This window comes from Balaenoptera ricei, chromosome 8, assembly GCF_028023285.1.
Source record: "Balaenoptera ricei isolate mBalRic1 chromosome 8, mBalRic1.hap2, whole genome shotgun sequence".
NCBI classification, from domain to species: domain Eukaryota; kingdom Metazoa; phylum Chordata; class Mammalia; order Artiodactyla; family Balaenopteridae; genus Balaenoptera; species Balaenoptera ricei.
This window is the reverse complement of record NC_082646.1, coordinates 4,014,410-4,035,906: the sequence shown is the minus strand read 5'-3', so window position 1 is coordinate 4,035,906 and position 21,497 is coordinate 4,014,410. Positions and strand designations below refer to the sequence as shown.

Below are 21,497 nucleotides of genomic sequence, written 5' to 3'. Positions count from 1 at the left end.
TAATTTTTAATGACTGACTTAATGCCTTTAAAATAAACAAAATATTATAGAGCATCAAATCAGCCAGAAGTAAGCTTATAACTTCTGAGAATATTGCCAGGTTTGTGCTTGGATATTCAACAGAAAACTCTCCGTTACTTGTAGTATTTCTGTCATCTGTGAATCAATAAGAATGACTTAGAATGAACATATTTAATGACTAATATTTAATCATCTGTACTTCTGGGTGTTTGTTACTTGAAATCATTTCAGCCTTTTAAGGTTTAGGAAACAAGCTACACACCTCCCGCCAACCCTGTCTAGGCTGTTTATTTAGCAGGCTCTTGGTTGCTGCCTGAGTAATACTGGCCAATGAGTGCCAAGGGGAATACCAGGTTCACACCATGGAGATCCTCTGATGTTAATATTCATACTCCATCCTCCTGGCTTTCTGACCTCTGCAGGTAGCAGCCTTCAAAGCGTGACATATTACTGCTTTTGTTTGGAATCGTGCAGATTTGTATTCAGTGAAGAAGCTGTCTTTGTTTGCAAGCCATGTTTCTTATGCATCAGGAGCTGTAGGAAAGTAGACTTCTGTCTGCCGTAGTGTGAGCCAGAGCTAATATTGTGGGTGTCATTTATTGTAATACCTAACATTTGGGTAACGCCATATTTATGTTGCCCAAAAGTGAAAACTGGGGTCAGGAGAGAAACTAAATAACCTCCGTGAGGCTACTTAGCCTGTAAGTCAAGGGAATATCCCTCAAGAAAACAGATTTAGAGAAATAACGTAGTGCCCTCGTGATCACAGCAGTGTCTCTGTAGAAAGCCCAGGTTCATTTTGACCTCACTTCCATTTGGCTGGAAGCTGGACCAGAACTAGGAAGCCAGCAAACCCCCAGTGATTTTCTGGGGGGGGTTTAAATGGTAAGACAGTATTAAATTGTCATATAAACATTTGGTGACTGAATTCCCTGAAAATAAAGTGTGGAGTGTGAGTGCAGGCCTCTTCAGGCGTGTCCACATTTCAAAGGTAGAGAAGGAATGTGCAGCCTTCACCCCATTTCGTGGGTCTGGGGAGGATGACTGGTCACGTGGTGTGCCCGTGACTTAAGCCCTGGTTCTCGTGGCCAGAGAAAATGACGTCTTCAGGAGCCAGCCGACGATAGCGATGCTAACGTTTGAGTCGGGTGTTGTGCTTAGTGCTTACGTGCATTCTCTTAATTTAATCCCACAACAGGCCTGAGAGGGATAGTATGTCAGTAGCCCTGTTTTACAGATAAAGAAATTTAAAGCCTGATACTAATAGCCACCAACACTTGAAGAACGCCTATGTAACAAGCACTGTTTCAAGCACTTTACGTGTGTTAAACTCATTTAAACCTCAAAACAGCACTGTGGTGTGTAGTTACTATTGTCCTTATTTTATAGACAGGGGACTGAGGTCCAGAGAGGTTAGGGAACCTGCCAAACGTGGCACAGCCTATCAGTGGTGGGGCTGGAACACAGTCACGGTGTGTCCACCTCGTACAGCCCGTGCTCTTCGCCGTCACATCGCGTACTTCCTCCAGGGTCAGGAGTGGAAGGAGCGGAAGGTGATGGCTGGCCGGGCCACGTCCCTGGGACCTCTGTACCCGAGGAGGTCAGTTTCGTGGAATCCCTATTACAGGCAATTGGAAAGAAACACAGGAGCCTGTAAAGAACTTGTTCACTTGAGAATTTTAGATCCATAAACACTGTTCTGCCTTTTTTTTTTTACTTGAAAGTGTTTTATGTATTTCAGTAACTTCCTTTATAAAAGACTCTTAGCTCTCATCTTAGAGACACATACAGAAAGACAGACCTCTCTTAAATCTTGGTGCTTGGATCCTTCCCAGTGTAATCCAGATGGACAAATTACCATGTTCCTATAAAAAGCCTTGGAGACAGTCTAAACCATTTTCAGTCTTGGAAATGATACATCATGTATACTTTAATATTTACAGCTCTAATAAAAGCAGGGATTATTTGTATAAATTACTGCCTATGAAAATGATACCTAACAGCTGGCATACGTCAGTGGAAGAATAATGGCTGGAAGAATAATGGCCTTTTACATTCAGAGTTTTTCCGCCTAACCCTAATTCACAAGCTTCTAATTAGAATTAAGTTCAAATGTTAACAACAACAAAAAGCCAAGGATTTTCAGTTGGCGTAACGTAAACTGTCACTTTTAAGAACAGGTTTCTCAGTTTGCTGTTCAAGCTGGAAAATGCTTAACAAGAATCCTGATATTTTATTAAATAGTGTGTTGAAATGTTTGAAGTTTGGAGCTTTTTTTTTTTTTTTTTTTTGGCTGCAGTGGGTCTTCGTTGCTGCACGCGGGCTTTCTCTAGTTGCGGTGAGCGGGGGCTACTCTTCGTGGCACTGCGCGGGCTTATCATCACGGTGGCTTCTCTCGTTGCAGAGCACGGGCTCTAGGCGTGCGGGCTTCAGTAGATGCAGCATGCGGGCTCAGTAGTTGCAGCTCACGGGCCCTAGAGCACGCGAGCTTCAGTAGTTGCGGTGCATGGACTCAATAGTTGTGGCTTATGGGCTCTAGAGCGCAGGCTCAGTAGTTGTGGTGCATGGGCTTAGTTGCTTTGCGGCATGTGGGATCTTCCCGGACCAGGGCTCAAACCCGTATCCCCTGCATCGGCAGGTGGATTCTTAACCACTGTGCCACCAGGGAAGTCCTTGGAGCTTTTTTAAATTGAAAGCTTCACGCTCTACTGCTGAGGAAGATGCACTAGGGACTTCAAACTACAGTCACCCTTTGGACAGTAACAGAAGTGGAGTTTCTCATACGTTAGGTTTTGGGCAGAATTGTAATAGTCCTCCCATTGGAGATAAATCAAATGTAATATATATACGCATGGGGTTTTACTACATTAGGGTATGTTCAGAATAAATAGTTAAGATTTTCAGGTAGGTACTGGGCCTGCTCTGATTATACTTGCTCGTCGCCCTGCCAAAGAGCGTGTCTTCTCTTTGCAGATTGAAACCGTCCAGTTACAGTCGAAATTCAGGCAAGCGATGAACAGGATTTAAAAAGATCAAAACTGTTTTATTTTGAACTAATTTTAGAGTTTTTAAAAAGTTGCAAAAATACTAGAGGGAGTTCCCCTGTACCCTTAGACTGCGCCTCTCTCAATATTAACATCTGACGTAACCCTCGTGCAGTTATCAAAACTGAGAGCTTGACATTGGTACAGCAGTGTTAACTGATGCACAGGCCTTATTCAGATGCTGCTCCAGTTTTCCCACCAGTGTCCTTTTCCTGTTCCAGGATCCTGTCTGCGCTCCCACGTTGCATCTGTTTTTTCTCCATAGCCTCCAGTCTGAGACAGTCCCTCGGTGTGTCTTTCCTCATCTGTCCTCTTACACGAATTTATGGCTGGTGAGGTTGACGGCAGCGTCTCCACTGTGAAGTAATTTGTCTTCCCTTTTGTAGTTAATATATTGGGGCGATAACCTTGAAACTATGGATTTTTTAAACTTTGTTTGATTAAGTAAATCTTAGGTGCAGGTTTGTGGACACAGACCTAAGTCATTTTAATTTAGGAATCATGAAGTACCATTCAGAACTTAAACAAACAGAAATGAATACAGGATCTTCACATCCATGAATAGATTGTCATTTTACTGACTTCTTCATTTAAAAAGGAGGGTCTTTGAGCAAGAGTCTGTGTCTTGATGTCACTCCTGTGCCAGTGGTGAGTAGGTGCTACACGTTCAGTGCTCTAATGGGAGCTGGAGCTGTGCTGCCCTGCTCCTCGGCGGTACATGGACCACAGGAGCACTTCCTGTCGCAGGAAACAGACACCCTCAGGATTAGAATAAAGCCCTCCTCTTTGGAGGATACTCCCTCCATGGCAGGCACTTTCACAGAGCCTGGAGCCAAATTGGAATCTGGGGCAGTAGCTTTAGTGAGGAAGGAAGTAATGGATTAACTGTTTGCTTTGGATTGGGAGGCTTTGTGAAGGGAGGTGGGGCTGAGGTGGGCCCAGGAGTTGCTTCTCTTGAGGTGATGATTAAAGGCCCTGTTTGAAGTTAGGTACAGATTTATGTTTGTTTCTATTTATTTATTGCTTTAAAGCCATTTCAGGTTTTCAACCAAGTTACTAGAAGCACTTTTTACCAAGTTGAATTTCCATCCTTGGGTAGCTGAGTCAAATTAATAAAATGGAATTTCTTATTAAGAATGAATTATTAAGTAAAATGGAAATGCTGGGCTAGGAAAGCAGTTGATGCAATTTGTTTTCAAAGCCTTAAAAATGCTGCAGTGTGCATAGATCAAGGGCTGGCCGTAGTGCCCACGCGTGGGGCATTAATTTTCTTTCGTAGAGGATTTCAGGTTCACAGGATATCAGAAGTGCTGACTTGGCAACGAAATCCCATTTGTAACATGTTAGGTTAGGACACAGATTGATTTATACGTTGATGTAATGGGTCAAGGCACAGTGTGTGCCTCAGAAAATGGAGAGCACATTAAATACGAGCATTTTCAAAGGAAAGAAGCACAAACATTACAGGAAAAAGCGGTCCTGTTATACCCTAGGTAAGGTTGGGGTATGTTTGATTAGTTGATCCCTAGACGTGGTCCGCAGAGGCTTTTTATATTGCAGATGATACCTTCTTGAGAGTCTCTGATGACCACAGGGATTAATCTTCCTGAACTCAGAAATGAATCACGGCAGCCTGTGAGCTGTCTGGACTGGCTCCAGTTGCCCTCCTTCTCCTTGGTGGAAACCGATGTGAGGAGCTGTGGCTGTCAGGCTATCTCTTCCTGCTGCTCTAACCTCTGGTATTTTAGATCCTCCGTAGGGAAGGCACTGTTGACCATCTCTGCACAAAGATCAAATGCACTTACCACCGATGTGTGGACCTCAGTGGTTGACCCGTAAACTGAGCATTCGTACACTTGGAACTCTTGTGGCCTTTCAGCCCACAGCCATAGCGAGCCACACGTGGACTGTCATCTTCAGCGTGACGAGCGACTGCTTGCACAGCTCTGACCGTGCCCCGGCTGTGGCCTGGGTGAGCTCATGTAATTGACTGATGCTGTTTCTTACCTGTATTCATTTCTGGAATTAAAGAGGCAAATGCCTCCCTCCCCCACCCCTGTACTTCCGAAAGATTAGATACCACCCTGACATCCTGTTTAATGTTAAAATATACCAGTCCGTAGAGAGAATTTGGAAAGGATCGCTCAGCGTCTTTCACGTTTAACTGTGGTAGTTCATTTATAGCCGGTTTAGGAAATACTTTCCTTCTAACCTGTAGATTTGGCTTTCTTGCTTACATATTTATCATGTCTTCCTGGATTTTCTTTGTTCGTTTCTGTCTGAGCTTTTGAAGAGTAGGAAGGAAGGAATTCGCTGGAACACTGGTTTTGGTGCACAGAGCATCCCTGGGGTTTGCTTGCCTTTGTCTCTGTATGTACCACTTATGTACTGTGTGCCCGTTTCCCTCTGTATCATAACCCAAGTTTCTAGCCTTAATCCTCGGATATGGCTCCCAGAAGAAGAATGGCCAGTAGAAGAGGCATTTTTGTGCACATCTCCAGCTCAGTGTGAGAATTAAGTGCCTTTGTCGTGTGCATCTTTATACCTTTTAATGATCTGTTTGAATTAAACGCCATTAAGGTACTACCTATACCTTCTTTCCACAGATACCTTTAAATGTTTTTTCTTTCTTTGGGGGAGACAGGACTTCACACCAGTCTGTAGCTTCATATGCAGTTATTGTGAACGCACAGGATCTGTCTTCTACTTTAACAGATGATTATTCATCACAGTGGGGTGACAGTCTATTCTACTTAATAAAGTTGCTGACTGTTCTCGTTGGATTTAATTGAGGTGTTTTTCAACCCTGATTGATCTTGGCGACATTTTAGATCCAGATTAGCTTTCTCCCAGCTATCCAGCAAGTGTTCGTGCTTCCTTCTCTCACGCTACTGGAAAGCAGGCTAATTTTAATAAGCTCCTAAGCAAAACGTGTAGGTGGTAAATTTGTCCTAGAAGAAGATCGGGATGTATTTCAGAATCAAACGTAGGCTCCTAATTGGAAGGACCATTCATGTCTGTGTAACCAGTCCATCAGCACAAATACAGGAGACTTGCCTGGAAAGCACACAGTTTTCCATATATTTTAAAAGTCAGGGAATTCCCTGGCGGTCCAGTGGTTTAGGACTCTGTGCTTTCACTGCCAAAGGCATGGGTTTGATCCCTGGTCGGGGAACTAAGGTCCCACAAGCTGCAGGGTACGGCAAAAAAAAAAAAAAAAAAAGTCAAATCTACTTTTTCTTGTTAATATAGGAAAACCATTTAATACTAATGCTCTTTGCTCTTTTTGAAAAGATCATAATAGGCCAGAGAGTCTAACCCGACCCCTCAAGTTTTAACATTTTAAAAAGATGTTTAATTTTGGTTTTGAAAGAACTTACGCATTAGGAGAGACCACAGAACTTTACTGTGAATGTAGCCATCAGTATTGGTACATCTTTAGATGCAGGGATGCCTGTGTTTTTTCTGGTGCACGAAGAGCCTTACTGTCATCAAACCTAAATGTTTTCTCACCTGTAATTTGTGAGCTATTGATGGCTACGAATAGTTGATTTTTTCCCTAACACGAGATAAAATTGTTCATGAAATCCCTTTTAGTGTTCTCTTTCCACACACAACACCGTTGCGTGTTGAGTTACGCAAGCCATGCTGCCTCTTGGTCACCCCCCAGCCATCGTCACCCAGTCTTGCCTGCCTTGCTGTCTCCCGGTGCTGCCTTACCCAAGTTACTGTCGTCTCTCCAGCTCCCTGAGCCATCCCCCTGCCTACAGAGGACATCAGAGCTGCATTTGAAAAATACTAACTCTGTACTTAGAACCCTCAGCACTCCATCCTTTCTTGGTCTACAGACCATCCAGTCTTGACCATGTGTGTCACCCACCCTTCCCTTAGACCCTCCACAGACTCACAGTCTACATTCTCCCCCAACGGGGATGGCCAGAGCTACTCCGGTGTCACAGTTCAGGAAGCTTCCCCATCACCTCCTACCCGAGCCTAAGTCACATTCCCTTTTTGTTTTGTATGCTCCTTCCGCTCTGTGTTCTTTTTCCTTCGTAAGACATCTGGGAATCTTTTTGTGTGAGAATTGACTCTTGAACTAGACCATGAGCCCCAAGAGGGGCTTTCCTGGTGGCGCAGTGGTTGAGGGTCTGCCTGCCAATGCAGGGGACGCGGGTTCGGGCCCTGGTCTGGGAGGATCCCATGTGCCGCGGAGCGGCTGGGCCCGTGCGCCGCAGCTGCTGGGCCTGAGCGTCTGGAGCTTGTGTTCCGTGGCGGGGGAGGGGCCGCGATAGTGGGGGACCCGCGCGCCACGGTGAGGAGTGGCCCCCGCTTGCCGCGGCTGGGGAGGGCCCTCGCACGGAGGCGGGGACCCAGCACAGCCAAAAATAAATAAACAAATAAATAAATTTAAAAAAAAAAGTAGGTAAACATTAAAAAAAAAAAAAGCCCCAAGAGGGCAGGGGCCATAACCTTTTGCTTATCCTTGTGTCCTGAGCATTTAGCACGTTGCTCTGCAAAAATAGTAGTTGCTCAATAAAATTTTGTCGTGTAAGTGAATTGAGTAAAATTGCTGGAACTCTCGCCGTTCTATACTTTTGTGTTTTGGTGTCTTAAGGAATGGAAAGTGGGTTTGCTTGTATTAGAGGGGACTGCAGGTGGATTATGTGTTCCCAAGTCGGAAGTACCTAGATGGGGAGCCGTGGTTGCAGTTCCCACGCACACTTCTCTCTGATTATATATGTCCAAAGGTCATTTTTTATTCTGGCTTAGTTCCTGGGAAGAGGATTTGTTTATGAAGAAAAAATAGTAAGTAATGAAGTTTTTTTTTTTTTAATGAAGATTTTTTAAAAGGTCAATTCTACTGTCACAAACCGCTAAGTGACTCTCCCTCCGTGCCAGCCTCTTGGGAGTTAACCTGGAATTTATTTTCCCTTCGATAGGCCCTCGCAGCCAACGCCGGAACAGGGTTTGCTGTTGCTGAGCCTCAGATTGCAATGTTTTGTGGAAAGCTAAATATGCACGTGAACATTCAGACTGGGAAATGGGAACCTGACCCAACAGGCACTCAGAGCTGCTTCGGAACAAAAGAAGAAGTTCTTCAGTACTGTCAGGAGGTAAGCGTGCTGCCAGAAACTTAAACGTTTCTGGGTCACGTTTGAACCTGTTTACTTTAGAAATAGGTGCTCTGTCATTCTGCTGTTTTGACCTAAGACCAAGCTGGTAACGATGGGGGCAGCAGGCTTTTGTTCTGAGTGTGCCCTTGGCCTGGGTGTGCTGTGAGCTCTTTGTCCTTTCTGGACGGAATCCTGCAGAAGCTTGGCAGGGCCTTAGAAGTGCAGCCTGGTTCCCTTGGCTTCCCACGTGTTATGGGAAGTTGTGAAACAAGCCCAGTGTCACGTGTGTGCTTGTGTTTTGCACTTGCTGGTAGAAGCCACCAGTATCATAAGGGATTATCTCATGTCTGATTCAACAGACTTTTTGGGTCAACGCTTGACGTAGAAAAGGGTATGAGATGTTTTAATTTCTTACCAAAACTAGCCTTTGGGGTCAGGGTTGGAATATTATTCTGTAATTTCATTAACACACACGTCCATAGACTTGCCTCTTAAATGTTTTAGTTCTTGAACTCAGCTATTTACACACACCCTACAAGTGGACTTGATACCTAATAGACTTGTTTGGGGCTGCACGCTTGCTGCTTGTGTAGGTCTTTTTTCAAAGAGAATGTGTTAGAAGTGGTCCAGAATCTATCTGTCAAAAGAAAGCTAACAGTTACGGTATCTCTTGACTTGATTAGTTCCGTTGGGACCAGGCAGCAGGGGGACTTCAGATTTACGTGGGGCTATGGGGAAGCTGAGCACACAGACGCTCGTCCTGGCTCACCAGCGAGCGTTCGTCTTTTATGGACAAAGTCAGCCTACGGTGTGTGTTTCCTCTTCCCTTGCAGATGTATCCAGAACTACAGATCACAAACGTGATGGAGGCAAACCAGCCAGTCAGCGTGGACAACTGGTGCCGGAGAGACAAGAAGCAGTGCAAGACTCACATTGTGATCCCCTTCAAGTGTCTCGGTGAGCGTCCTGGAGCACCTCTGGGTTACTTCTCAGGAAGGCAGGATCCCCAGTTTTACATTTCATCTTCTCCTGGCTCACAGTGAGATGTCGTCGTCTGTTAAGAAGCCAAGGGCTGCAGGAGTTTATTGGGGGACTGTCTCTTTTGAGTACTCAACGGCTTTCTGGTGTCGATAGGTGACTTGTCTTTGATGGTCACTAACTCCACCTCTCCCATCATGGGCGTCCTGTGTTTTTTCAGGATGAGGCTTTTCCACACCCCTGAGTAAGCGTGCTGCCCTCAGAGTGGTCCAGCTTCGTTCACACTGAGAGTTTGAAATTACTGTTTATAGTCCTGGTATCGATAGTACCGAAGCAGCCGAGGGGTGGTCTTTTGTTCCCCTTACTTTGCCCTACACACATTTTGCAAGCACCGAAATCCTGTATTGTTAGCCAGACCAAACCTGTGGCAGTTTTCAGAGGCCGAGGAAGTGAGTCATAGCTGCCTGTAGACAGTCAGGGATGCGTCGGCCAGGCCCTGTGCCACCTAACTTACTGAAGGGTCAGCTGATAAGGGTGTTTATGATTCTGTGTGTTTCTGTTAGCAGTCAGACCTAACTCAAGTGCAGCCGTAACATTTTATTACCCATAAGTAGAGTCGCTGCTCCAAATGCTCTTTTAGTGAATGTGCTCATCCTGACCACTGATCATTGACACATCTGAGTTACGTTCGCGCGTCTGTTGCCTGGCTGATTCAGGAACAGATTTGGTCGTAGAAACTTAAAAGGGTGAAACGATCAACTTTAGATGATCCGTGATAGGACTGACATAGAGCACTAACATAGCCTGGGTAGTTCTGCGGATGTATTTAATTTTAACCATTAACTTAACCTGTTCCCCTCCCTCCTTCATTAAAACCTTTCTGGGACTTCCCTGGTGGCGCAGTGGTTAAGAATCCGCCTGCCAATGCAGGGGACACGGGTTCAAGCCCTGGTCTGGGAAGATCCCACATGCCGTGGAGCAAGTAAGCCCGTGCGCCACAACTGCTGAGCCTGCGCTCTAGAGCCCGTGAGCCACAACTACTGAGCCTGCATGCCACAACTACTGAAGCCCACGTGCCTAGAGCCCATGCTCCGCAACAAGAGAAGCCACTGCAATGAGAAGCCCGCGCACCACAACAAAGAGTAGCCCCCGCTCGCCGCAACTAGAGAAAGCCCGCGTGCAGCAACGAAGACCCAATGCAGCCAAAAATAAATAAATAACTAAATTTATTTAAAAACAACAACAAAAAAAACCTTTCCTAACATGGAACTCATTGCTTTTCTCATTCTCACATGTAGCAAAGTAACAGGAAGAGGCAGCACCTGAATAACAGTATTTACCATAGCAGTTACTTTGTTTTAAAAGTACTGAGTATGGGGAAAAGAGGACACGGTGTGTGCTTAACACCATTTACTTAAAACTGAGCCCCATGCAGTAGTGTGAGGCTTGTGAATGATTTTGTGTGGTGTGGTTTAAAGATGTTCTTTCATTCCCTTTGGCTGTAAGAAATCTCTTGAGTATGAGGTTTCATTCATTCTCGGTGATGGTGCCGAGTTTACTGCCGTGCAGGAGGAGTTGCGCAGTGCCCCGCAGGCACAAGGTGTCAGACACAGGCGCTTTTTACTACCTTGTCGCCCTGACTACTTAACTTTTTGGCACCCTTTTGGCCTGGGGGGTGCTGTGAAAAAATTCCTGGGATACCCAGAGTACCGTGACTGGGGAAACTTTGGGAGCCTCCGGCTGGTCCGTCCGAGTCCCCTGCTCTAGCTCAGCCTTTTATCATTTCCTGCCTGGACTGTGTGAACCGCTTCTGCGCGTGTCTCAGTGCTGTTCAGTCCATCGCCCTCGCTGATCCAAAATGAAGACTGGACTGTCTCTCCTGCACATAAAACCCTTCAGTAGCTCCTCTTCACCTAAAAGACCAGGTGTAAGCGCCTTAGCACAGTTTGGAAACTGCATGGTGTGGCCCTTGCTTAGCTCTGCTCCGTCCTCCCCGCCCCCGCTCCGTCCTCCCCGCCCCTGCTCCGTCCTCCCCGCCCCCGCTCCGTCCTCCCCGCCCCCGCTCCGTCCTCCCCGCCCCTGTTCCGTCCTCCCCGCCCCTGCTCCGTGCTCCCCGCCCCCGCTCCGTCCTCCCCGCCCCCGCTCCGTCCTCCCCGCCCCTGCTCCGTCCTCCCCGCCCCTGTTCCGTCTTCCCCGCCCCCGCTCCATCCTCCCCGCCCCTGTTCCGTCCTCCCCGCCCCTGCTCCGTCCTCCCCGCCCCTGTTCCGTCTTCCCCGCCCCCGCTCCATCCTCCCCGCCCCTGTTCCGTCCTCCCCGCCCCTGCTCCGTCCTCCCCGCCCCTGTTCCGTCTTCCCCGCCCTTGCTCCGTGCTCCCCGCCCCCGCTCCGTCCTCCCCGCCCCCGCTCCGTCCTCCCCGCCCCCGCTCCGTCCTCCCCGCCCCTGTTCCGTCTTCCCCGCCCCCGCTCCGTCCTCCCCGCCCCTGTTCCGTCTTCCCCGCCCCTGCTCCGTGCTCCCCGCCCCCGCTCTGTCCTCCCCGCCCCTGTTCCGTACTCCCCGCCCCTGCTCCGTCCTCCCCGCCCCCGCTCTGTCCTCCCCGCACCTGCTCCGTCCTCCCCGCCCCTGCTCCGTCCTCCCCGCCCCTGCCTCGTGCTCCCCGCCCCTGCCTCGTGCTCCCCGCTCCGTGCTCCCCGCCCCCGCTCCGTGCTCCCACCACAGCACGTCCATCTCGTGGCTCCTGCCACGTGCAGTCCAGCTCTCACTGGAGTGACTATATACTCACTTTGCTTGGCAAGTTCTCCTTTTCACACATTTCAGGGACACCTCCTTTGAAGGAAGCCTTTCCTGCTGCTCTAATTTCTGTCTTGACGTCCAGGTTTCTCAGCTCCTCTTTGTTGCCACCAGTGCCCCATCACCCTGCACGATGCCGGTCTGTTGATGTGTGTTTCTCCAGCTACACTCTGAGCACCTTGGGAGGAGGGACACGGCTTTAGTCTTCTCTGTCCCCGCAGTCAAGACGCTACCTGGAACTAGGATGCTGTCTGTTGATTACAAGACCACTACCATAGCTGGTGCACAGCGAAAATGTTCTTTTCTAAATGTTACAGTTTGAGTTTTTCAGTGCCAGAGAACCAGACGATGCATGATATTGTCACTAACTAGATGCATAAAACAATTTGACCATAAACCATTCAATACCTTCTTTGCATTGTGGTCACTGAATAATGCATAATACAGTCTTCAGTGTTAGTAAATTCACACAGTTATTGTGTTTACAGCAGCATCCATTTGGACAACTTCTTAACCAGGAAGGAGAGCTACCTGTTGGTATTTTTAAATAAATAAAACAGTTGCCTGAGCCTAAGCTAGTAGGGGACCAGGTGACTGGAGTTTAAGGGAGGTTAGGAAAAAAGTACTGCCAATTCCTTATCATCATTTGAGAAGCAGAAGATTGTAATGTCTCTCTGTCCCTGTCCCCACCCCTTTAGAGTCCCCAGGCACTGGGTAATTATCAGCACCACTTTCTTTTTACCGTAGGCTCCTTAGAAAGCCTTTTGGTTCTAGTCTTTCAGGGTTACTTTTGCCTTTTTAACTTAAAAATGATACAGGACTTCCCTGGCGGTCTGGTGGCTAAGATGCCGCGCTTCCATTGCAGGGGGCGTGGATTCGATCCCTGGTCAGGAAACTAAGATCCCGCATGCCATGCGGCATGGCCAAAAATAGGGGAAAAAAAATTAAAAATAATAACAGTTTTAAAATAATTTCAAGTTTACAGAATGGTTGCAAAAATAGTACAAAGAGCTTCCATTAAATCCTTTCCTCAGATTTTCCAACTGTTAACATTTGATTAATACGGTAAAATTAATCTTACCACTTGTATCTCCCCCCAGGTTTTGTTTTTTTTTTAAATCATTTAAGTTGCAGACATGGTATCCTTTTATCCCTTAATACTTCCTTGTATATTTTTTATAAACGAGGACATTCTGCCATATAACTATAGTACAGCCGTCAAAATCAGGAAATTATCATTGATATAATATCTAATCTACAGACCCTGTTCAAGTTTCACCTGTTGTTCCAACAACACCAGGATCTAATTCATTGTTTCAACGTTGCATTTAGTTCTCTCTGTAGCTTTTCCTTGTCTTTCTTAACTTTGGATTTTAGAGTACAGGCCAGTGGCTTTGTAGAATGCAATTTGGGTCTGTCTTAGGATCCTTTTGATTTGTGCGTTTTTGAGGGCACTGTCACAGAAGTGTTCTTCTCTCTGAATCATCTTAGGAACTGCATGATGTCACTTTGTTTCATGACCAGTGATAACTTTTATCACCTGGCTAAGATGGTGTCTGCATTCATTTATTCATTTCATTATGGACTCAGTGTCCAGATTTGTCCAGTGGGACCCCCCCCTTCATGCTGACTCCTGTGTCTTTTTGCTATGTCCCTATTATTCTTTGAAAGCTTCCTTACTTTCTGGTACAAAAAGATGCTCCAGGCTCATCCTGTGTTCCCTACCCCACCCCTGGAGTCAGCCATTTCTCCAAGAAGAAATGGTTTTATTTAGTGGGGAATGGTATTTAGAAACCAAAATCTGGGTATTAGGTGTGCTTACTGCTATTATGCTGTTATTGCTTCTAGGCCCACTCAGCAGACAGACCTAGGAAATATATTTATATACACATATTCATGCCCATATAAATCTATATTTCTATACATGTGGATATTAAAAGCAGTGAGCTCATATTGATACCTCCAATTCCATTATCCTCAGTATATTTATTTATTTGCTCAATATTCCCTGTAAATAATCAGTCTCTCTGCTTCTTAAAAACAGATTTGTTGAGATATATTTTACATACTATATAATTCATCCATTTTAAAGTGTACTGTTGAATGGTTTATAGTATATTCACTGAGTTACACAACCATACACAATTCTTTTAACATACAAACTACTAAAAATTAATCCAGTAAAAAGCAAGCATCCTATATATTTTATTCACCAGAAATAACCACAGTGAGTCCTTTTATACGTGTTAAGGTGAATACCACGTGTTGCAGTAAAGAGATGGTCATAGTGTGCTTAGCTTCAGCCCTGAAACCCCCTTTAAGATATTACTGCCCAGCAAACCCAAAGCACAGGCAGGCCAAAGGGCAAGGAGATGGGAAAACAGGCGATGTCTAATTGGTCGGGTACCCACACTAATTGGTTTGGTTGTTCCAGGGGCGTTATGGATGTCCTCAGACACTGTTTTTGTTTGCCATTGTTTTGCTAGCTTTAGGGGAAGGACGTGTCTTGATTAGCACTCTTGAAGGCTGTTTGAGAATGAATTTAGGTAACGGGTAGTGTTGGCATCAGGCCTGGTGTCTCGCTGTCTGTAGACACCTGTGCACCTGTCACTCAGTTCTGCCCTATTTTGAGAGCATGCTTGACCACCCACCAGTGTGACTCTTTTCACTGATATTCAGTATATTTGGTGAGAAGTTATACTTCAACCTTGCCTCTCAAAATGAGTCTTATATCTTACATTATTACGAATTGCCTGTTTATCCATAAGATTTTATCTAAATAAATAGGATGATCTGAGTGGGACAGAGTTGGTGAACTGTGAAGAAGCAAAGCTGCTAGTATTTGGGGGGAAGGAGTTAGTCATCTCTGACATTTATATATAGACTGGCTCCTGCATCAAAAGAAGAGAGCTTTGTGAGCCCATGACTGTTTCTGTTGTTGGTAATTTCTGGAAGGAGATTTGGATGGGGAGTATTACTGTGGTGAAGACTGCCAGGAAGGGTCTTGTTCTCAGAAGCTTTGAGGTGGGGCCCGGAGTGAGCTTGAAGCTTACTTGTCCGCTGCAGGTGTCTGTCTGCAAGTTGTCTTCCGCCTTTGAGTTCCTGACAGCCTGTCAGCAGTTCCCCCTGTTCCCGCTGTGGACCCTTATGCAAGGTGTATGTTTCTGTTCATGACGATCGTTCAGGCTCTTTAACTTCTCAGAGCCCTATTTACCTCCAAGACGTCTGCTAAGGGTGGCTGCCAGACCTCTCAAAAACTCGCGTTGGGTGGTCAGGTTAATTTTCTTGGTTTTCTCTCATTACAGCAGGCTTTCTCCCCGCTGCTTACAGCTTCCAAGGGCCCCGTAAATGACATGGTCTTCCTGTTTGCAACCAGAGTACTGTTTTTTTTTGGCTGCGCTGTGCGGCTTGTGGGATTTTAGTTCCCCAACCAGGGATGGAACCTGGGCCCTCGGCACTGAGAGCACAGAGTCCTAACCACTGGACCGCCAGGGAAGTCCCAACTGCAGAGTACTTTTGCAGTAGGTTTATTTATACATATGAGTGTTGGTATCGAGGGGCTTCCCCAAGTGGGTGAGCAGCCTTTGTTACGTTGAAAGGAATTTTATCAACTCTGAAAAAGCTCTAAGACCTGATGGCTGCCATGGCCCTGCTGGTGGGAGGTGGTATGAAAGAGAAACAGTATCACAGGGAATGAGTGGAGACTGAAGATAAATCATAAATGCAGCTTAAATGAAAGCCTTTAGTTTAGATTTTGCTAAATTGCCGTGTTCATTGACCAGCTTATTGCCTTGAATAGTAAAAACAATATAGGTTTCCAGTGACTTAGGGAATTGGGGGCACCATCTGTTGTACTCCAATGGGTTAAATTGAGAATTGTTACAACCTTAGATAAACTTTTAAAGTGAGACCAAACCATCTTCAGTGTTTTTCTGTAAAACAGAGTAATACTGATTTGCTTAGGTCAGTCTTTTTCCTAGAAGTTTCTGATAATTATTTGTATCAAAGGCAAAAAGTAGCAGTGAAATGACAGAACTGATGCTGGGATTGAAATGTGTTCCTCTTTTAATTTACATGTTTATAAAGTTTTTGTTTTTGTTTTAAATAAAAGAAATTGGGAAAAAGGAAAGCAAAAACAATCCTTTCCAGTTTCTGCACTCCATTAACCATATTAACATTTTGGTGTATAGACAAGACTTTTTTTCTTTGGATACACATGGAAATGTGTGTGCTTTTAAATGCTTTTTTTTTTTTTTTTCCTAAATTGGATCATGCTAAATATGCTTTCCTGTTTAGTGCTTTTTAAAAAAGTTGACATTTATTGAACATCTATTAGGTGCCACTCTTAGGGATGCATACATCTTTTGAGTCTGTCTTTTTAAACAGATTTAGCCTTAAGGAGTTAACCAGGCTTAAGGAGAGGTTAGGGATATCGGGTGTGTTTATTCCTTTGCTTATTTGTTTAATGATTGTTAAAATTATTAAACCGTCATGGAAATGGAAATGTTTCCATGTTATATACAGATATTTAACCATGTTTCTTATAACCCCATGGTATTCCATTAAGTACCATTATTTAACTAATTCCCTATTGAGGAACATTTAGGTTGGTTCCGTTTTTGGTTTTTTTTTTTAATAAATTTATTTTATTTTTGGCTGTGTTGAGTCTTCGTTGCTGCAAGCAGCCTTTCTCTAGTTGTGGCGAGTGGGCTTCTCATTGTGATGGCTTCTCTTGTTGTGGAGCACGGGCTCTAGGCACGTGGGCTCAGTAGTTGTGGTTCACGGGCTCTAGAGCGCAGGGTCAGTAGTTGTAGCGCATGGGCTTAGTTGCTCCGCGGCATGTGGGATCTTCCTGGGCCAGGGCTCGAACCCATGTCCCCTGCATTGGCAGGCGGATTCTTAACCACTGTGCCACCAGGGAAGCCCTGGTTCTGGTTTTTTTTTTTTTTTTTTTTTTTTGATATTAACAATTCTGTAATGAATATCTTTGTTCACTTTCTTAATTACTTCCTAAGAGTACGGTTTTAGAATTGGAATTGTTGAATCAAGGAGTGCTAGTCTGTTTTAAATCAGTGGCGTTAGTTCTTTTTTGGTTTTCAGAGGTCAGACAGATCAATTTAATCATGATTCCATAGCAGAAGATTGATGGCGTTTAATCTTACAGTTTAGCATGGAGTTAATTATTAAATTTCTGGCATTAAAATTTTTAAAATTTTAAACTTAATTTCATTTTGAGATATTTCAAGCATACTGAAAAGATAAAACATAATATGATGGTCACTCATGTACTCACTGTCCTGATTTAAGTTCTTCCCCGTTTTGCCATATTTGCTTTTTTTTTTTTGGCTGCGTTGGGTCTTTGTTGCTGCTGTGTGTGGGCTTGCCATATTTGCTTAATCTCCATCTTATTTTTTAATTAAGGGATTAAATGTCCCAGAGTCCCATCCTTAACATCTCTTCCCTCCCTCCCTCCCTACCCTTGGAGGTCACTGCTACCCCACTGTCAGGGTGTATCATTCCCATGCCTGTTTTTATACTTTTGCTGCATACGAATGTGTCTATAAACAATTTGTTTTTGTGTTTTAAAACTGACATTAATGGTGTCATACTGCACTTGACCTTTTATAACTTGCTTTTTTACTTTATATCATTTTGGGGTTTATCTAAGGTGTAATATAAGCAGATTTAGTTAATGCATTTTTAACTAAAATGAAATATGTCGTACTCCACTATATTTTTAAAACCCAGTTTGGTTATTGTTTCTATAGAATATATATAGTAGTGAAATTGCTGTCTAAACTTTTTCTCTGATGTTGCAGTTGTACATAAAAAATTGAGGTTTTACAAATTAAAGGATATGAACTGTTGCCTAACTATAGATTTCTTGATAACTGTGGTTGTATAGTTTGCTTTGTATAAAACTAGTTACTCGGGGACTTGAAACTAACAGCATTAACATCAGTAATTAGAGCTAATACTTAAATAATGCTTAGTGCTTACTATGTACCAGATTCTGCTCTAAGCTTTTCCCGTGTTGTACATATTACATCCGGCCTCACAGCAGCAAAATAAAGAAACTGAGGCACAGAAAGTTTGAGTAACTCGCCCAAGACCTCTCTGCTAGTAGCAGCGGTGCTGAGATTAAACCCTGGCATTTAGCCCTGTACACACTGCCTCTTACGTGTACTCTTTTGTTGCTTTTTTGTCATAAATTAACAAACATGGGGAGTTCCCTGGTGGCCTAGTGGTTAGGATTCTGGGCTCTCACTGCCGAGGCCTGGGTTCAATCCCTGGATGGGGAACTGAGATCCCTTAAGCCAGGAGGTGCGGACAAAACAAAAACAAAAACTGTATATAAATAAAGATTGCTTAGTCCATACAGCCGCCATCCACAGTGTGAGCTGGTGGTTGGATGTCAGAATTTCAGTGATTTCTCCTTAGACTGAGTATCGGGGTGCTTCTCCTGATGGAGGCGAATCCTAGTTTACCCCTGGGCTTTGCTTTTTAAGCTTCGATTTTAAGCCTGGTTCGGGGGTGAAGCTTGTTTCTATCTCCCCAGAGCCTTTGGGGCCCTCGAGGGCAGCACCGTGTCTAACTAACCGTTGTGCTCCTGCATTAGTGTCAAACTGAGCTATCTGGTCCCCGAAGTCCCTGTGCTAATGGCAGAGTGAAACCTCGCTGCCCTGCGGAAGGCTGTTTGGATGTGCGGTGGCTGCCTGTGCCGGCGGGAGCACATCCCCCCCTCACAGCAGACCAGGGGCTGCCCTTTGCCTCCGCATGGGCAGCAGACGGACAGACTTCTCGGGCCCAGAGACGGAGGCCTGAGCTGCAATGAGGCTGGGGAGTGGGTCTGCATGTAGACTTCCCGCTAGTTCAAGTCTTAAGACCTTTTTTTTTTTTTTTTTTTTTTTTTTGGCCTTGCCACTTGGCTTGGGGGATCTTAGTTCCCCGACCAGGGATTGAACCCAGGCCCCGGCAGTGAAAGCGCCGAGTCCTAACCACTGGACTGCCAGGGAACTCCCCCTAAGACCTTTCTTAGGCCAAATTACTTTCTTATTAGACTTTCCGTTTTTTTTTTTAAACCTCAGAGGTTAGCCTGCCTGCTTCCTTTTCCCTCCCCTACCTATTGCGTCTCTCCTGAGCTAAGTACCACCTTGGTTCTCTTGCACTGGGACCCTCAGTAGAGCATGTTGGTGATGCATCAGAAGCGCCCGGGATGCTTGTTCCGTGCAGATCACTGAGTCCCAAATTAGACCTATTGAACCAGGTTCTCTGGGTGATGAGCCAGTGATTACGTTTTTAGCTTTTTGTTATGGAAGTGACAAACATATCCAAACACGGAGAAGATAATCGCATTAACCCTCGTGTGCTGTGTAACGGTTCATGAACCACTCACCCTGTCTGTGGCCAATCTGGCCTACCCCTCGTTATTTGGAAGCAAATCACAGATAACGTTTTCTTTTCCTGTAAATACTTCAGCATGTATTTCTAAGAGATAAGGACTCTATTTTCTAAGCAGCTATGTGTATTTTTCCCCAAGCTTTTTATTTTTGAAAGGTTTCAGACCTATAAAAAACGCAGTAGTGAATACTCTATACCTGTTACCTAGGTTTCCCAGTTTTGCCTTATCCATCTCACTGTGTGTGTCTTACTTACTTTTCATTGTTAGGCCATTTGAAAGTGAGTTGGGACATTAAGATAGTTCACCTCCAAGTAGTTTTCAGCTTGTTTTTCTTAAGAGCAAGGGCATTCTCCCGTATGACCGTGATACAGCGATCACACATGGGACAATTGTCCTAAATGTTCAAATAATGTCCTTTACAGCTTCCTTTTAAAAAGGATCATACATTATATTTAATCTAGGCAGTTCCTCAGCTTTTTCTTTTGAATATTTTATTTATTTTATTGTATATTACTTTATTGTTTTGGCGGCATGGGGGATCTTAGTTCCCTGACCAGGGATTGAACCCGTGCCCCCTGCACTGGAAGTGCAGAGTCTTAACCACTGGACCACAGGGAAGTCCCTGAATATTTTATGACAATAATATCTTTTAAGAGTCTAGGTCATATGTTTAACACTATCTCTGAATTTGAATTTGTCATTCTTTTAAAATATTTATTTATTTATTTATTTTATTTTTTATTTTTGGCTGCGTTGGGTCTTTGTTGCTGTGCGCCGGCTTTCTCTAGTTGCAGAGAGCAGCTAGTGGGGGCTACTCTTCATTGCGGTGCGCGGGCTTCTTATTGCGGTGGCTTCTCTTTGTTGTGGAGCACAGGCTCTAGGCGCACGGGCTTCAGTAGTTGTGGCACGTGGGCTCAGTAGTTGTGGCTCGTGGGCTCTAGAGCACAGGCTCAGTAGTTGTGGTGCACGGGCATAGTTGCTTCGCGGCATGTGGGATCTTCCCAGACCAGGGCTCAAACCCGTGTCTCCTGCATTGGCAGGCGGATTCTTAACCACTGCGCCACCAGGGAAGTCCCTGTCATATTGTTTTGTATGATTAGAGTCAAATGACATATTTTGGCAGAAAGACTGTGTAGGTGATCTGTTCTCAGAACATCGCTTGTCAGCTTGTCCGTTATTGCTCACCCAGTTAAGTAGTGTCTGCCAGACCTTCCCACTGCAAAGACGCCTCTTCCCCTTCATAATTAACCCTCCACTGATGATTTGTACCTGAATCAGTTATCGCAGTGGTGGTTTGTCTTAGAGCTAGGTGTCTGTAGGTCCACAAAGGGCTAAAGTAAGATTCACCTGTTCTTTGGGAGAACACCCAGTCTTAGTTTCCTGGGCGTTTTGTTATTAGAACTGATGTGGGCAGAAATTGAAGTAAGAAGCTAGGAATGTTGTCCACATGAAGCCAGAGGTGGTGGGGAGTACCTGTGTGTGTTTGAGGTCATGCACGGGAGTTCTCTTCCCGTTTCCCCCGTTGGATGCTGTAGCCCTGCACCAGAAGTTAAGGGATTGAGGTCAGGAAGGAGTGAGGAAGTCCCGGGCTTTGTGGTTGTAACAGAGTGTTGAGCTCTTGTGGCTGCTGGCCTGGAGCTGAAACGTCCAGTTGGCTTTGGAAGATGAGGTGCACATCAGCTTATACGCATTAGAGACCGCTCCTGTCCGCACGTGACTGTGTGACCGCCACGGTAACCTGCAGTCAGGGTTGTTTTCACCTGGAATCATGATCAGATTTGCTTCTGACAAAGCTTCTCTTTTCCAGTGGGCGAGTTTGTAAGTGATGTTCTGCTAGTTCCAGAAAAGTGCCAGTTTTTCCACAAGGAGCGGATGGAAGTGTGCGAGAATCACCAGCATTGGCACACCGTGGTCAAGGAGGTAAAGGAGTGGATGGAAAAAGTCGAGGGTTGTTTTTTAGGAAAGTAGTATTTTTTCTCGACACCTTACCATAATTTTAAATTAATTTTCTTTCCCTTTATCTCGTCAAAGTTTACAGTTACTTGTATCTTTTAAATTAAAACTATTTGGGAGAAGAACAGATATTTTTGTAAGGAAGTACAGTATTAACAGTTCAGCCCCTGAAGTCAAGGACATGAAAAAGATCGTTAA

The 21,497-nt window shown here is 45.0% G+C and overlaps 1 protein-coding gene across 5 annotated transcripts in view; it reads left to right on the top strand.

Annotated features, from left to right (window-relative positions):
* The window catches only part of APLP2 (amyloid beta precursor like protein 2), a 70,480-nt gene that overhangs the window by 25,981 nt on the left and 23,002 nt on the right, over positions 1 to 21,497 (top strand). For all 5 annotated transcript variants that reach the window (XM_059930034.1, XM_059930033.1, XM_059930031.1 and 2 more), the window contains exons 2-4: positions 8,006 to 8,179; positions 9,013 to 9,136; positions 21,154 to 21,266. In XM_059930034.1, coding sequence (XP_059786017.1) covers positions 8,006 to 8,179; positions 9,013 to 9,136; positions 21,154 to 21,266 — 411 coding nt within the window. The remainder of the gene's footprint in view (positions 1 to 8,005; positions 8,180 to 9,012; positions 9,137 to 21,153; positions 21,267 to 21,497) is intronic.